The 18,676-nt window shown below is 43.0% G+C and overlaps 1 protein-coding gene across 2 annotated transcripts; it reads left to right on the plus strand.

The window, feature by feature from the left end:
* Positions 1-237: 237 nt before the first annotated feature.
* Positions 238-18,031, plus strand: LIAS (lipoic acid synthetase). 2 transcript variants are annotated; one of them, XM_075194800.1, is made up of 11 exons: positions 238-511; positions 7,662-7,828; positions 8,221-8,314; positions 10,837-10,917; positions 11,029-11,185; positions 11,489-11,546; positions 12,207-12,335; positions 15,576-15,721; positions 15,826-15,896; positions 16,101-16,212; positions 17,472-18,031. In XM_075194800.1, exons 1-11 carry the CDS (start codon positions 497-499, stop codon positions 17,522-17,524), a joined length of 1,083 nt encoding a protein of 360 aa, XP_075050901.1. In that variant the 5' UTR covers positions 238-496; the 3' UTR covers positions 17,525-18,031. The 2 variants fall into 2 exon arrangements, with proteins under 2 accessions (XP_075050901.1, XP_075050900.1); XM_075194799.1 differs by having other exon boundaries at positions 246-547.
* The last annotated feature ends 645 nt before the right edge of the window (positions 18,032-18,676 follow it).

Raw genomic sequence — 18,676 nt, forward strand, 5'->3', positions numbered from 1 at the left:
TGACGGCCATCTCCTTACCTCGCTGCTGACAGAGGAAAGGGAAAGAGTATGTCGTCATCACGTTTTTATACAGCCGGCGACGCTCTACCCAATGCCAGTCACAGGTCATAGACGCGTAGAACGCAGCCATGATCAATCGATGTCCGAGGTGATAAAAATGTATAAACCACAGAGTAGAGGAAAGATAGACAACCTGTGGTTTAACGGCTGCTGTAAAACTTCCCAGTACGAGAGGATAGTAGAGAATGTAGTTCCACAACAGCTTCCTACGATAAGGCATGTTTAACTCGCATAGCTTTGAAGAATAAACCAAACTCTTGGTGATCTGCTACTACTGCCTAACTACGGAAACCTGCAGGTGTCAATCTTGTTACAACTTTATAGTGGTAGGGAATTCTGGAGCGTCAACGAGCAGGCCAGGGATCTAGGCTCGACTAATCGGTCACAGAACAGTAGATACTGCCCTTACTGCAGCTGACAGTCGGGACTCAGGAGAATGAGGCTGATCGGGGTGAGGAAGGGAGCAGAGTTGATTCGGGTCATTGGGGTGAGATATTACTTTGTGAAACTTTACACCCGCGTACACTCTGCTTACCTGCACCATTTAGTACTATGGCTTTGCTGACTTTCAGTACCAAGACATATAATCACTTCTTATTATTAATACATATAAATGGACAAATACACCGCCTTGTGTGTTATGTTGTGTTGTAATGCTGACTAGATACTGACGAAAATTAAATTTAGCCAAAACTTTACTATACCAAAGCATTTTGGTATGTTAGTACTTTCCTATATCATTTGTTTGTGGGTAGTATATCTGTTAGGGATGCCATATTTTCTACAAGTGGAAACCAGACACTAGAGCATATATAAAACAAATTAACACACATATGCTAAATGGCATATTTGCATTTGTGTCATATTTGCGCTTAATTGCACTGTGCACATTAGTGTTTTTGCAAAGATAATGGCTGTGCAGATGTGCCAACAATTCAGTCAGAAAATGTGCTTATTGGAATATTATTAAAGATTAATGTTTTATTTTAATACTAGTGTGGACCATATGAGTGCCTCTGCATCAGATTTATTTTATTTTTGTAGTTAAATTGTATAGATTATTCTGAGAGTGGATCCTCTAAAGCAGTGACGGCCAACCTGTTACACTTCAGGGGCTGCGTGGGTGTCCCTCTAATCTTCAAAGGGCCACACGTTACCCTGAACCTCAGTAATTAGTTAAAACAATGAATGTCATCAAAGTAACAACTTATCAGCAGGCATTTTAAACAATTGTTACAGGCAATAGCAAACAAAACCTGACAATAAAGCAGAAAGGAGCTGGGCGCAGATGAAGGCTTGGAGGGCCGCATGTTATCATCACTGCCCTAAAGGGTGATGTGAGGGGATGGCATATGAGGGAATGGCATATATAGTTGGTCCATTTTAGTTCCTGTGCCAATGGTTTAAAAAAAAAAAAAAAAAGTATTGATAATAAAAAGTGCAGATTGGGGCAGCCTGTAGCTGTTTATATTAAGGCACTTTTTGTGAGTATGACACAATATAAAAACACAAGATGAACATTACAGTTTTGTGAGCAGCCCCATATTTATTTATTAACCTTTATATAGTGCCAAGATCGTATTCAGCACTTAGCAGGGAATATTTGATCAGTCATATCTGTCCCTGCTCCAGTGGAGCTCACAGCCTAAATAATCTACCACAAGCTCACACACCCTAACATTAACCTAGCAGGATGTATTTGGAGAGAGGAAATCCACACAAACATGGGGAGAGCATACAAACTCCACACAGATAATGCCTTGGCCAGAGTAGGACACATGGCCCCAGCACTGTGAAGCAGCAATACTAACTGCTGTGCTGCCCTATCATTTTTGCCTTATGGCAAGGTGTTCCATCATGCTGGGAAAGGCAGTGTTCGTCACCAAACTGTTCTTGGATGGCTGGGAGAAGTTGCTCTTGGAGGATGTTTTGGTACCATTTTTTATTCATGGCTGTGTTCTTAGGCAAATTTGTGAGCCCACTCCCTTGGCTGAGAAGCAACCCCACACATGAATGGTCTCAGGATACTTTACTGTTGGCATGACACAGGACTGATGGTAGCGCTCACCTTTCCTTCTCCGGACAAGTGTTTTTCCAGATATCCCAAACAATCTGATAGGGGATTCATCTGAAAAAATGACTTTACCCCAGTCAGGGCCGGATTAAGGGAATGGAGGCCCCTGGGCTAAGGGCGCCCCTATTCCCCCGTGAGGCCCCCAATGTGAGCCACCCGCCGCCCCCCCGTACCACGTGAGGGCCCCCCCCAAGCGGCCCCGCCCCCGGACCGATCAATAATGCTGCTGAGGACTTTGAAGGGCCCCCTGGATGCCCGAGGCCCCTGGGCTATAGCCCAGTTAGACCTCGGGTTAATCTGGCCCTGACCCCAGTTCTCAGCAGTCCAATCCCTGTACCTTTTGCAGAATATCAGTCTGTCGCTGATGTTTTTCCTGGAGAGAAGTGGCTCCTTTGCTGGCCTTCTTGACACTAGGCCGGCGGTTCCCAAAGTGTGCGCCGCGGCTCCCAGGGGTGCCGCGGCGCTGTCACTGGGGTGCCGCGAGCCAGCCATAGGAAAAAACAAAGAGCACCTAAATTTACCAATCTGCGCGGCGCCGGGACCCAGCAGCCTCCTCTCTCTCCCGCAGCTGTCACTGAATATCGACGTCAGTGACAGCTGCGGGAGAGGAGTCTGCTGGGTCCCGGCGCCGCGCGGATTGGTAAGTTTAGGTGCTCTTTGTTTTTTCCTATGGCTGGCTCGCAGCAGAGGAGTGAGAGGGAGTGTGAAAGCGGGCAGACAGAGGGGCAGAGCAGTGTGACAGTGGGGCGGGCAGACAGCGGGCAGGCAGAGGAGTGTGACAGTGGGGCAGACAGAGGGGCAGAGGAGTGTGACAGTGGGGCAGAGGAGTGTGACAGCAGGGCAGACAGAGGGGCAGAGGAGTGTGACATCGGGGCAGAGGAGGGTGACAGCGGGGCAGAGGAGGGTGACATCGTGAGAGGGGCAGTGGAGGGGGGACATCGTGAGAGGGGCAGTGGGGGGGACACAGCGTGACAGGGGCAGAGGAGGGTGACATCGTGAGAGGGGCAGTGGAGGGGGGACATCGTGAGAGGGGCAGTGGGGGGGACACAGCGTGACAGGGGCAGAGGAGGAGGACATCGTGAGAGTGGCAGTGGAGGGGGACACAGCGTGACAGGGGTAGAGGAGGAGGACAGTGTGAGAGGGGCAGTGGAGAGGGACACAGCGTGAGAGGGGCAGTGGAGGGGGACACAGCGTGAGAGGGACAGTGGAGGGGGACACAGCGTGAGAGGGGCAGTGGAGGGGGACACAGCGTGAGAGGGGCAGTGGAGGGGGGGACACAGCGTTAGAGGGGCAGAGGAGGGGGACAGCGTGGCAGAGGGGGGGACAGCGTGAGAGGGGCATTGGAGGGGGACACAGCGTGAGAGGGGCAGTGGAGGGGACAGCGTGACAGAGGGCAGAGGGGGGGGGACAGCGTGAGAGAGGGCAGAGAAGGGGACAGCGTGAGAGAGGGCAGAGGAGGAGGACAGCGTGAGAGGGGCAGTGGAGGGGGGGGCAGCGTGACAGAGGGCAGAGGGGGGGACAGCGTGAGAGAGGGCACAGGAGGGGACAGCATGACAGTGCAGAGGAGGGGGACAGCGTGACAGTGCAGAGGAGGGGGGGACATCGTGAGAGAGGGCAGAGGAGGGGGGGACATCGTGAGAGAGGGCAGAGGAGGGGGGGACATTGTGAGAGAGGGCAGAGGAGGGGGGACAGCGTGACAGAGAGCAGAGGAGGGGGGGCAGTGTGAGAGAGGGCAGTGTGTCTGGATGCAGAGGTGGCAGTGTGTCTGGATGCAGAGGGGGCAGTGTGTCTGGATGCAGAGGGGGCATTTTTGCATACAACTAAATAAGTATTTCTGTCCTGACCTAAATACTTATTACATTTTTTTGACCCAACTACTTCTAAAACAGGACTGCTCAATAATTATTTTGGAGGGGTGCCTTGAAAAAATTTGGAGACTCTAAGGGTGCCGCGAACTGCAAAAGTTTGGGAACCACTGCACTAGGCCATCCTCCAAAAGTCTTCGCCTCACTGTGTGTTCAGAGGCACTCACACCTGCCTGCTGCCATACCTGAGCAAGTTCTGCACTGGTGGGAGTGGGCATACGCACAATTTTGCCTAAGAACACAGCCATGAATAAAGAATGGTACCAAAACATCCTCCAAGAGCAACTTCTCCCAACCATCCAAGAACAGTTTGGTGACAAACATTGCCTTTCCCAGCATGTTGGAGCACCTTGCCATAAGGCAAAAGGGATCACTAAGTGGCTTGGGGATCAAAACATCGACATTGTGGGTCCATGGCCAGGAAATTCCCATTAAGAACTTGTGGTCCATCATCATCATCATCATCACCATTTATTTATATAGCGCCACTGATTCCGCATTGCTGTACAGATAACTCATTCACATCAGTCCCTGCCCCATTGGAGCTTACAGTCTAAATTCCCTAACCCTCAAGAGGCGGGTGAACAAACAAAAACCCACAAATTCTGACAAACTCCAAACATTGATTAGGTAAGAATGGGCGGCCATCAGTCCGTATGTGGCCCAGAAGTTGATTGACAGTATGCCAGGGTGAATTGCAGAGGTCTTCAAAAAGAAAGGTCAACACTGCAAATATTGACTCTTTGCATAAACTTAATGTAATTGTCAATAAAAGCCTTTGATTTGCTTGTAATTTTACTTCAGTATACCATAGCAACATCTGACAGAAAGGTCTAAAAACACGGAAGCAGCAAACTTTGTGAAAACCAATACTTGTGTCATTCTCAAGACTTTTGGCCATGACTGTAGTTAAATTAATAAAATGGTACTTGACTGGTTACACTTGGAACTGTGTCCATGATTTTATTTTCATCTTTTACATTTAAATGCAATATTTACCTCTATTTGCTTAGATAAAAAGTGTTTCCAATATTGTCCTGTTTTATTTATTTTAGTAAATAAACTCCCTTACACCAACTAGTAAAACCATGGTCAGGGCCTCCAGTGTTCAAAAGATATTCACTCCCAGTAGCACCTGCAGCAGATGCTTTTTTTGGTGCTAACAAACCGATAAAGTTTAAATGTATAAAGCAGTTTATAGGCAACCTGATACACTTTATAGGCCGCACAGTAGAGCAGCTTTAAAACACGTCTTTCAAATAAAAATGTAAAATTAAGTGTTCTGGAAGAGTTTTTTATTTTATTCAAGGTCACACAATCGTAAAACAAGTAAAATATAAATAAACAATTAAACAAAAACTGGTGAATATAGTACAAGAGAATGAAACATTAATGATTATGAGCAATTATGAAATTGTCAACCAGGGTTTTTATAGTTTTTGTGTAAGAAAATTGAGGGAACAAGAGGTGTGAGGGGCAGGGTGTTTTGAAGCCATAGGATAAAAAATGAAGAGTTGTGAAATTGCTGAACGATAAATTAAATTTAGGGGTTCAAAGGCAAGTGGATATTATTGTGGATAGCCCAGTTCCCTGGTGCAAAATAATTTTTTGGAGTTGTTTATAATGGCCGTCATATATTACATAGTATAAATGTACCATATCTTTGTTACCACTGCGGCAAGAGAAGGAGGAGCTCAGTATTTCCATTCTGCCTCAAACTGGCAGGTGGCAGATTGAGTTTGTGCTTTGTGGTGTCAGGAACCCCAACAGCCAGCAACACAAAACCCGGAGTCTACTCAGAAGTCTGGTATTCGCTGGAGCCCCTAGTGGTGGGGACAAACTTGGCCGCAGACAGCTGAGGGTTGTGAGTTCTGCGCTGACTGGGGAGAACCCAGCGTCGGCGTAAGGAGCAATTAGCAGAGTGAAGTCCATGCAAGGGTCGAGGGCCGGCAGCAGACAGAATATCCAGTACACAGAACCGAGGTCAGAGGACACAGGCAAATCAGCAGCGTAGGAGTCCAGGCAAAAGGTCAAGGGGCACAGGCAATCAAACGAAGTCAGGAATCAGGCAAGGTCGGCAACAAACAATCAAATCCACTGGAGCAAGAAATAGCAGGCTAGTAACAGGCTAAGCAGGAACTATAACCGGCAGGGAGGGCTTGCCCCCTTCCTGCCTTATATACTAGTGTGGTCCAATAGAAAACCGCCCTGGGAGGAAAAGAGCCCAGCTGGGCAATAATTAATAATTTCCTTCTATCGTGACCAGCATTTTTATCTGGGGAGGCCATATTCCTTTGGACACACGAACTGCACCGCTTGGTAATATCATTTGACATTTGGTAGAGACAGTCTGCTGCCCTGGGAGGGCCTTTGAAGAATTTTGGTTGAACTCTAGGGTGTTTTTCCCCCCGTATAAAGGTGGAAGTAATATGTGGAATAAATTTGAAGGTTTGAGAAGGGATGCATTTAGGGAGTGCTTGGAGAAGATATAGGAGTCTAGGGAGAAGTATCATTTGATGGTGTTAATCCACCAACCCAAGAGATATATTATGGGTTCCAGGTTATCAGGTAATTTTTAATGTTGGATAAGATAGTTCGCCTGATAGATCTGATATGTTTTGGTTAAATATACTCCTAGATATTTCAGTTTTTGGAGGCGCCATCTGAATGGAAATTTAGATCCCAAGCTGTCTTTCAGGTCTTAATTTTAGACCTATAGAAGGAGCTCAGTGTGTGTCAGAATAGCTTGGAGTGAGATTTGTGACTGAGCAATTGTAAGAAGAATATCATAGGCATATACTGCTATTTTGTCATTTACCAGAATTAACACAGAAAATATTTTTATTACAACGAATGCTTTGCACCGATGGCTCAATGACTAGAGCAAAGATAAGAGAGAGAGGGGGGGCAGCCGTGCCTCCTGCCATTATTATTGTTAAGTGGATTAAGGCAACGCCATTTGGCAATACCATAGCAGTTGGCGAGGAATATAACAGCGAGACACCTGAAAGAAATTTATCTGTAACTTGTTTTTTTTCTAAAAAAAAACCCTAATGTTTCAGTGGATGCAGAAGTATGTGTTGTGCAAGCTCATTGCTTGAGCATTTGTGTTGGTTTTAATTTGTCAGTATATTTGCATCAAGTCTATTTTCCCTTGTTTAGTGGAATGATCCTCAGGTTTTTAAACTTATGTCCTTAATGTTAATGTGTGGGTATTTTCGTTGTATTTGCCACCTCAGCCCATCTGTAGTACAGTGTACTGATGGAGTCACATACAGGATGGGGCTGAGGTGCTGGGACATTGCTGTCCCTGCCCCTGTGTATAGATCAACCAATCCACACACTGCATTTCTGCAAAGCAGGTCTGTCTAGGTGTCAGTCCTTGATTGCTTGTTTAATTAGAGAAGCACCCCCCCCCCCTTATAACCTGCTGCAGAGGAGAGGGAGAGCATGCTGGACATATTTAGTTTACTAAAAAATTCCAGTTATTTCATGTACGTTATTCAGCCTTTGGTATATAATGATGTCAAATTAAAGGTTTACTTGCTCTTTAGTTTTTTTTTATGTGCGTTCCTAAAGGTATCTAAATAAAACGTAAGAAACAACATCTGCATTTAATGAGTTCATTATAAGTATATACATATATTGTTTTTTTTGCTTAGTTGGCTGAGTACCACACATCTCTCAGAGTGTTGGCTGTTTTATCAGATGAAAAAAAGGACCTTATTCAAAATGGACCAAACCTGCGTGATTTCATATCAGGAGACTTGACAGACAAACATGTGTGGGCTGATTACAAAGGCAACCTGAAGCGGCAGAAGGGGGATAGGTAAAAATAAATATATTTTTAGGTGTCTTACAGTATACAAGGTGTGAGTAACTGCTGTGCACCAATGTCCTCCAAATGTAGCAATGTTCTAACCGAAACATTTTAAATTATATATGTAAAAATTAACATATCATGATAGATTAGTATTGTACACGTCCTGATTAGCCTGCAGTTGTTTTCTGTTGTCCTCAATAAATAGCAAAATATACCATACTGGGCTTAAAATCTGTGTTTTTCAGTAGGACACAGAGGACAAGTGCAATTTTTTCCCATTATATCTTACATGACCCTGATAAACTATGGACCTTTCATCTTTTATGTGTCACCAGTTTATATCGCTGTTTAGTTTTACTGAATAATAATTTTAAGTTTTACATTTTTTATTTGTTCAGATTAAGACTTCCACCATGGGCAAAGTCTCAAATTCCAATGGGTAAAAATTACAATAGACTGAAAAACACATTGCGAAGTCTGAACCTTCACACTGTGAGTATCAAATCCAACAAGATTTAGTTTAAAAGACCATACATATGGGCTCTGTGTTTTCTTCACCTCTCTGTAGGGGATTTTGACTGCTCTCGCATCCCCTGTGTCTTTTCACCCCCTCAACCCTTTTTTATTTTTCCTCTTCAACCCCACCATTCGACAGAAGTGGAGAGCACCTAGATCATTCGGGGGAGATTCAGCTCGGCGCGGGGTGCACAGTCTGCGGAGACACATCGCCTCAATGTTTTGACTCAAATCTCTTCATTTTCCCTCGCGGCCCATAGATGTACGCATTAAAAAGAGCAGGGATTCCTTACCATAATAGGCGGCAATATGCACATCCTATCTTCTAGGATATTTCCAACTACTTTTTATGCCCATCACAATAAGTAAGTCAGTACCCTTTATCTTAACCGACCCTAGTACTGATACAAAGGGACGATTTCACATACTTGTAGGTAAAATAGGTTTCCAAGATATCACAATGGCCAATATTTATGCCTTCAATTAAGGTTTTAAGGTTTTTTTCCATGTTTTTTTTTTTTTTTTGCTGAATTGTACAAGGTTCAAAATGGGGGGGGGGGGGGGGGTTCTGTGGTTATTTTAATACTGTTCTGTCCTATACTCGTGACATATCTGCTTCTGAACTTCCCACACCTACAAATATGGGCTCAGTGTCTGGAGGGCAAAATCCCTCCTATACTTTTTACCCCCTCCTCCTAGATCAATTGTAATCTCTGGATTGAATGGATACATCCTATATTATTTAGACTCTTACCCAGGTTGATATCTTTTTGAACCCTTTTTCTGATCACTCTCTAATTATTACTTCAATTGATCTCCTTGGAATGCCAAGTGGCTGTTCTTTTTCCCTCTGCTATTCTAGTGTTTGGCGCAGAGAAAGCTTTTGATAGACTATCTTGGCCTTTCATGATTCAGGCAATAATGTGTTGAAGCTATAAAATAAAAAGCTCAAAGTCAGAGGTACATGTGTGTAAGCTACCTAATCATGTAAAAAGGCTTCTAGAGTCAAATTGTGAATCTGTTCAGCCACTATTCAAGACCTAGGCGTATTTATCACAAAAGATCATACGCAACAATACCAAGTTAATATTCCCCTCTAATTAGTGTTATTTATCATGATCTAGAAGCTTGGGAGCTATTATTTATTTCTTGGATTGGCAGTATAAATGCCATTACAATTAATAACTTACCCTGCTTGTTCCAAAACAGTACCAACCGGCCCAAACACTTAACTCCTTACAAGCATATTATAACACGCCATTTTGGGCATGTCGATTCTGGCAAAACCTGTGACCTCAGGAGGATTGGGACTGCCTATTTTCCCTAAATATTATCAGCTAAATCAGGTTAAATCTTAACATGTAAAACCAAAAGATGGCTAGATATTTAGAGCGCTTGTTTGGAGGAGCCAAACCACTTTTTACATCCGTATGTTAAAGTTAACTCTTATATCTGGGATATATCAGAATATCCTGCTCCTCTCACCCCATGGATACACCTGATGTCCCCCTCCCTCCCCCTGTAAATTTAGGAACTTCTCACTTCCATGGCTTTAGCCCCTTCTGCCATATTTTAGGTGAGTTCTCTCCTGCCATATTTTAGGTGAGTTCTCTCCTGCCATATTTTAGGTGAGTTCTCTCCTGCCATATTTTAGGTGAGTTCTCTCCTGCCATATTTTAGGTGAGTTCTCTCCTGCCATATTTGAAATACAGAGAAAATGTTCTGACACTTTTTAATTCCAGTATTTACAAATCACGAGTTTCATTCAGTCTCGGTTGAATCCAACCCGGTTGGAACGGCTGTCGCAATTTAAATGTCTCCGTACTCTGTGCAAACAGGAAAAGATGATTTGAATCTTGTATTGCTGTGCTATTCCCAGATCCTCCAAGTCTAGAAATACGCAAACTGCATGGGCAAAGGACTTGGTGATCAATTTGGAAAGTTAAAACTGGAATGAAATAAAGAGGACAGATGACAAATCACCAATACATGCAGCGATTAGAGAAAACTCTTATAAAGTATACTCAAGGTGGTGTTTGGTTCCTTTTTAGGCTTCCCACCACGTCCCCCAATACCTCCAAGCTTTGCGGAGAGACTGTGGCGAAATTTGCATAATTATACATGGTGGAGAAGCCTGAAATCTCTTCCTAATAGAAACAAAGCAATGAATTGAATATGGTTTGTCTCCTTTATAGAATGTACCTCAAGATTCTAACTGAAACAGTCACCTCGCACGGCATCCCCTCTGTCAAATCCATTCCACCTCCCTATCCTTACCTGATCATTCTCCCCTTCTTCCTTTCCCTCTATACCCCTTACAATATACAGCAGTCTTATAGAAATATGCACACTTGAGTGGCCATTTGAATCCATGTGAGGCCTCTTTCGTATGGTTAAATAATCATATCTATTATATACTATTATATATGATGTATAAACTCTGTATTTCAATCATTGACCATTTAGCGTGTTTGTAAATGATTGTCTGTGTTGATCAGGTATGTGAAGAAGCCCGGTGTCCCAACATAGGCGAGTGCTGGGGAGGTGGAGAATACGGCACGGCTACGGCAACCATCATGGTATGTGATAACATTACTTCCAGCAAGCACCAATTCTGTCTTATCTGACTTACCCCTTTATAGTGCCCTTAGATATAACACCTTCTGTGACTTACTCCTCTTTCTTCACAGTTAATGGGAGACACGTGTACCAGGGGCTGCCGCTTCTGTTCAGTGAAAACTGCTAAAAAGCCTCCACCACTGGACCCGGATGAGCCGTACAACACCGCCAAAGCCATAGCAGAGTGGGGACTGGACTACGTGGTGCTGACGTCTGTGGACAGAGATGGTTGGTGTGAAGCACACATCTGCAGTGCATATCCACTGCCTTCAGTGTACATGTGTCTGTGTATCAGCAGCAACTGCTCTTTATAAGACGCTGTGTCTACCATCTGTGCTGTCATACAAATATACAATACTGATATCTGAATATTCTATTCTGATAGAAAAGAAGTTGTAGTCCGCGCCTGCCCTTACCAATCTAAACCTATATATATTTTCATATATTTATATTTTTAGATTTACTCTTGTGATGTTATGTTCCTAATACTATTTTCATATTCATATTCATTTTTATTTTGCTTCTCTTTAGATCTACCAGATGGGGGCGCTGAACACCTTGCAAAAACAGTGTCTCATCTGAAGGAGAGGTGCAGAGTTTTCTTCTTTTCTATTCACTAAAGACCAAAAGTTTTACATTTTATAGGCATTATTACTGATACTCTGATTCTGGGTTGGACTAATCTTACATAGAACAATATTGCTGCCGATATCAACAGTTAGGACACCTATTTTATACATGGGCCAAAAATAATCTGCAGGCTCCCAAGAATTGATGGGATCATTTTTGAGCATGCCTGATAGTCGGCAGATACCAGCTGTGTACTTGTGTGTGCAGTCACCTGCCTACCCCATGTCATTCGACAGCTTGGCCTGAGTGCTGAACAGCCAGGTCTGCCAGATCAAATTGTATGTTACAAGCGTATATTAAATGTAGAATTAAAAGCTTGAAAACAGACATTGGAGGCGTTTTTGAAACCTGGTGCAAAATAGAAATGTGGTATTTTAATTGGCCAGCTATATGATATGGACTTTCATCTTATGGGTGATGTTGCCCATAGTAACCTTTTACTTTTGCACCCGTTTTGCTCTCTTCTGTATCAATAACTAGAGATTTAGGCAATGTTCACATTGTGTTGCCATTATATAAATGTAATATCTTGGAAACCCATGTTCTGGTGTTTTGTTTTGTTTTTTATTCTGTAAAAAAATATGTTGTTGGTTATTTTTTGTCCTTTTTTTTTCTGCAGGAATTCAAAAATTGTTATTGAGTGTCTAACGCCAGACTTCCGAGGAGATATGAAAGCTGTAGAAACCATTGTCCATTCTGGGCTGGATGTTTATGCTCACAACGTGGAGACTGTACCAGCTTTGCAAAGGTACCAGCGGGCTCTTTAAGTATTGATGTTACCTCTAATGTGCAGCTAACGGCATACAGTACAGCCCATGTATCCTTAGGGAGATCATGTTATACCATGACTCAGGCCATGACTCAGGCAGAAAGGGACAGGCGGAAAGTACAGATATTAGATCATATATTCAGAACTCTGAAAACTAGAGCAAAGACGTAATGACTGCATCTTGGTGAAAATATTTTATTATGTTTGACCAGTTTTTCAGTTTTTTCCATACTATATACATTTTTTGTCTACAAAGTTTATGAAGTACACCTTTAATACTACAAAGGGTTAATGGGGAGTACTGTTATAAAGAGGGACTTGGATACATTCAATTTTAAAGTGGAAGAACCCTTGATGGGAGTTATAGTTGTCAACTATTTTGTGTGTACTCAATGTAACAAACTGTAGAGCTCCAGGGATCACTAAGAGAGGCTTAGGCTGGCCACATATGGGGCGAACCTGCAGGTCAGCTCAAGCGTCTAGCGACAGGATTAGTGTCCACATTGGTCACACACTGGTGATTTGGACTTCCAGCCTCACAAGCCGAGTAACCGCATCACTTCCGGCATCACAGGGGCTCGTTAATGCAGCTGGAAGATGACCCTGCAGACAGTCTGATGCTGGTCATCATCCAACCACGTTTTTTATATAATATTATTATTATTAGCATTTATTTATAGGACGCCACAAAATTCCAGTCTTATTACATGTCAGATAATGACCATGATAATGAAATTCAGAACAGATTATTGGGCATTGCGGTTGCTTTCAGGCCGCACACGTTGTTATATTAAACTTGCTGCCCGATGTTACTGCTGATATCACAGTGCGTGAGACCAGGTTATGCTGTTGCACAATACTCCTGTAGACCATGAATTATATTTCTCTTACCTCCACCTGGGGGACCCTGCTTAAGCTAGGTACACACTACAGAAATTTCAACCAACTTTTTATGCTGAGCGATTTTACATGCGATCGATGTTCCGATCGCTCGGTCCATGGACTGCATACACACCAGCCTTGTTTAGGACGATAAAGGGAAGAGCGGACGTCCCTTTAGCGACTTTTTACAGCCATGTTGCCGTGAGCAATGACTGTAATTTTGCACTCACTGTTGTGGATCGGTCGGAAGTTTATACACACTATACAACGGAAACGAGATTGGAATGAAAATATTAAACGGTACGACCATCCAAATGAGGCGACAATCGTCCATTTGGGCAGACTTTCGACCATCGTGTCACTGCACACACTGACCCGACTTTTGAACGAGCGGTCGTATGCCGGCTGATTGAGCCGATTATTGGACAAAAACCGTGTAGTGTGTACCCAGCTTTACCATGGGGTTGTATGAGGGAACTTGGAGTAGGCACTATAGTTAACTTTCCTGCTGACAGGATATATCCCATCTGCAACCGTGTGAACTTCAGTGTATGTTTGAGTGTCAGAGGAGTAGGACCTCTGCCGTGCTTCTCTGCAGCCATTTCCTTTTTAAACATTACTTATTACCTTTTTAGAAGGTGTAGGGTAACAGCAGGAGACTGCTGTTACTCTGGGCCGTTCAGACACCGGCGCTGTCTTCTGGCAGTGAGTGCCGTGTCTTTGTGTGCCGGATGCCATTTTGGAATATACCAAGTCCCTGCTACATTGGAGCGGGCACTTGGCTCGGACCAAAAACAGAGCAGCTGCTATTGGAAAAACCTATAGCTATAGATATGGCAGGGCCCGGTTCTTTACCACCACGTACCTATGTGGGTTTTGATTGCATGGTCTTTGAGGCCAAACTCTGGCCGTCCAGAGAGCTTACCTCCAGAACGGTAGACACCATGCTGCCAGCCAGGAAACCAACCTCAGCCCGCCTTTATTACAGAGTGTGGCATACCTACATTAAGTGGTGCGAACGAAGAATCTGCCACTCTACTAATTTTCATCTTTCCCATATCCTAGCCTTTCTCCACGATGGCTTGGATGCAGGTCTGCTTCTGGGATCCCTAAAGGTCCAGGTGTCGGCCTTGTCTATCTTTTTCCAACTGAAAATAGCTGATATTCCGGAAGTTAGAACCTTCCTTCAAGGGGTCCTGCATATACAGCCCCTTATGTTACGGCTCCCTGGGACCTAAACTTGGTTCGGACCATACTTCAGAGGTCCCCCTTTGAACCAATGGGTTCAACGGAGTGGGGTTGGTCGGCTGCTAAGCAGACCATCGCTATGTCCACAATCAAGCAGGCCTACGTCGGTTCCAATCGGCCTGTGCCTAATCGTGTTGCCACCCATTCCATCCGCTCAGTGGGGACTTCTTGGGCTCTGCATAATGGGGTCTCAGCGGATCAGCTCTGCCAGGCGGCCACCTGGTCCTCTGTCTATACTTTTCACATGCTGCACAGTGTGGCGGACCGGACTGTCAGAGCGATCCCTACCTTAGGGGGCTGCTTTGGTACATCCCCATGGTAAGCAGGGTCCCCCAGGTGGTGGTAAGAGAAAAGAGAATTTTATACTCACATTAAATTCATTTCTCTGATTCCATCTGGGGGACACTACGTTCCCTCCCTTCTGATCTTCTGTGTTTATTCTTTTGGTGTTGTGGTTCCCTTCCTTCGGGCATTTTCGGTATTACACACTGAGGTTTGCACGGGGTTGCAGAGGGGATATAGCCTTTTGGCAGGAAAGTTAACTATTTGAGTGCCTACTGCAAGGTCCCTCATACAACCCCATGATAAGCAGTGTCCCCCAGATGGACTCAGAGAAATGGATTTAACGTGAGTCCTCTTTTTTTTTTTCACTTTGGTCACAAGACACTTAATGCATAAAGGTTCAAACATGGAGGTGGTTTTCCATCCATCCATTGTGTATGATCACTGCTTCAATGCTTGTGAAAATAGTGATCATTTTGAGAAAAACACATTTAGAATACTCACCATGGTTTGCTGTTGTGTTTTTGGTCCTCCATCGTTTGGTAAAACTACAGTGACAGCTAAATACATTGTAAAGATTTAAAATACCCATGATAAATACCTTAAAAAGGAATATGGCAATGTCCCTTTACTATATACGTCTAAGATTTATAAGGTATATCATTTCTGAAAACAGGCTGTTAGTAGGAGCTATATTGATGGGCTAAACTATCTAAACACTTTAATTCCTTTTCCTTATACAGCTAAAACTTTCTTGGTATAAACTATATTGAACTGCGTGCTGTCAACTGCATGTTATGTCTCTAGACAGGTACGTGACCCTCGTGCTAATTTTGACCAGTCTGTGAGTGTCTTGAGACACGCTAAACATGTGTGTCCTGACATGGTCACGAAAACCTCCATCATGCTGGGTTTAGGAGAGACAGATGAGCAGGTCTATGAGACAATGACGGGTGAGTGACTTGTGCATGTTAGGTCTTGTTAGCCATGTTTCTATTGTTGCCACATGCATCTTTTCATACAGCGAAATGTAATCTTGTGATTTGTACCTGTGCAGCTTTGCGAGCAGCAGACGTGGACTGTTTGACGCTTGGTCAGTACATGCAGCCAACAAAACGTCATCTAAAGGTAACAACAATACAGCCCCTGAATTTGATTACTTGAACTATAATCCATGGGAAACTATTTTTGTATACGTGCAGCAGAATTCCAGTGTGAAAGGTTACTGGGATAATTACTTATGCTCAAGTAGATAACAATATTATACATAAATGGCAGATACAGTTATATCAGTTTATCTTACATAACCATTGATAATGAGATCTTTTACAGGTCGAAGAATACGTCACGCCTGAAAAGTTTCAGCACTGGGAGAAAATAGGCAACCAGTTAGGATTCCTATACACGGCCAGTGGACCACTGGTTCGATCATCTTACAAAGCAGGTGTGTCCTGTTATTTTTTTTGAGGCCCCCAACATGACTAGAATCTTATTACACACGTCACTCCTTTTTTTTTTTTTTTTTTTGTAAAAGGCAACTTGACATTTTTCCAATTTTGTAGGACTAAGGTACAAATTAAGAAATTAATGTGATTGTGGTTTTGTTGAGCCCACGTTACGTAGCTTGTACAAGTGTTATCAGGATTTGGAATGTTATTAACACTCTGCAAGTTAAACCTGAGAGGGGCACTAAAGGTAATTTATGAAGCGCATAACATGCAGACCGGCACTGCTTCTCTTTTTATGCACCTAATTGTCTTCCAACTGAATTTCAACCTACATTTTTGCAGGTTTGCAGTTACTTTGTAAAATACACAACCTTCTTCCACTTTAGGACCATCTCCTTTATTTATGATTTTCTCCTAAAAACTGGTTTAGCTTAATATATAAATGAATCATTAGAGTGAGGGGAGACTTGTCCGTTTCTTTTTTTTTTTTTTGTGGATTTCAATGTTAGTTTTTGTGCCAAAAAATGAGCTTCTCTGTTTGGGTCTGACTAGAGAGAGAAGAGGAGGAAAAGCTGTGGGCATATTTGTTACACTCCTCCCCAAAAATGCAATGTAGTTTGTCTATGTAAGTGTAAAACTAGATGAGTTGTGTGCCTGATTTGTACTTGGAGAACAAAACCTGCAGTTCCATGCTCCTACACATAAAGATGGGTGCTGTAGCACAGAAATAGGCATGTGAAGTCTCAAAAGAGCATTTGCACTTTCGTAAAATTCCCCTTCTGTTTTAGTCTGTTATATAATCTACTTACCTCCTTCCATAGATGTCATTTCATATTTATTTCTGTGTGATCATTCAGCAGAGTGGCAGGGTAAAGTTTTATATCATAGGGAACAAGGTATGACATAACTGTGGAACCTGAGGACTGGAGGCGCTCTCAGCAGCCCCGGAAGAGTTCTAATGAACCCTGAAGGAGAGTTCCCTTCTGCTAGGTCTAGGAGCACCTCAGCAGAGCTGGACTGTGGGAGAGTTGCTCTTCGCTACATGTATATCAGACAGCTCCCAGTGTTAAGATGGTTAATGGAATGTAACTAGCCTACATTGTGCATGGTAATGTACATGTCTCCTTCTAATAAAATACCTTACACGTGTGGTGATGTGTATATATATTATTCTCCATCTTCTCTTGGTGAAATCTGTGTATTCTGTAAATGTATCTCCATATTTAAGAACTATGACTTTCTTACATTTTCTTAGGTGAATACTTTTTGAAGAATTTGGTGGAGAAAAGGAAAACGAAAGCTATTTAAGGAAGGAAATTACATTTTTTTTATATGGACGGTCGCACTAAAGAACCAGAAACATGAGTATAAAAGTCTAAACCATGCATTTTGGTGTTATGTCCTCCTTAGCAGTGCAAGATGAGTAGCATGGGTTAATACAGAAGAGACAGGTGATTTGGGGTGCAGGCCGATGGTTGACTATTTAAGGAAATTATGCTGCAGACTGCAACAATATTGTGTGTGATGTTTTTTCATCTGCCGTGTAATGTGCACAGACATTACTAACAGGAATACGTAATACTTTCTTAAAGAACCCCACATAATGGATGTGTCTAGTATTGTACCTGTTGTACCACACCTCTCTTCTCAACATGTAGTTTTGTGGTTTGGAATTGCAAAATTAAATTCAGAAACCAATACAATGGGCATCCAAATATATATGTTGTATAGTCCGACATACAGAAGATTGCTGACAGTTTTCCTGTATGACAGAAAAGGATATTCATTATGTATCAATAAAATGTAATACCATCATTGTTCCTTTCCATTATTCACAGTGATTTCAATATATTCTAGCCTCCAGTCCATAAGTTAATTTGGTGTGAAAAGAATTGTAATTATTGAATGTGTAAGAAAACTATATTTGTTTGCAAAGATCTGCTCATCCCTCTTCCTGAAGTCAGAGTGTCAAAGCCATTTTATTATTGCTGTATTTCCTGCAGAATCAATCACCACTTTCTCAATTCTAATCATGACATTTCCTTAGAAGATAACATATAAAAACAAGAAGATTTTTACTCACTGTAAAATCGATTTCTCTTACTCTATTGGGGGACACTGCGAGACATTGGGGTATAGTAGGTGGGAATAGAAGTTAGGCACTTAGACTTTTTTTCCTCCCCTACTATGCCCCTCCTCTACTGTAGCATCAGTTTTGTCTAACCAAGCAAAGGAGAAGAGTAACCCTGTGGGCTAAAATAATTCTTAAATTTTTTTTTGTAATAAAATTCACACAGCAGAACTATTTACAGAGCAAGGGAGGGTGCGCAGTGTCCACCAATGGAGTAAGAGAAATCGATTTTACAGTGAGTAAACTTCTTTTCTCTTTCCTACCATTGGGGGACACTGTGAGACATTGGGGACATACCAAAGCTGCCTCTAAGGGAGGGAATGCCCTTA

This window comes from Mixophyes fleayi, chromosome 1 (genome assembly GCF_038048845.1).
Source record: "Mixophyes fleayi isolate aMixFle1 chromosome 1, aMixFle1.hap1, whole genome shotgun sequence".
Classification (NCBI taxonomy): Eukaryota; Metazoa; Chordata; class Amphibia; order Anura; family Limnodynastidae; genus Mixophyes; species Mixophyes fleayi.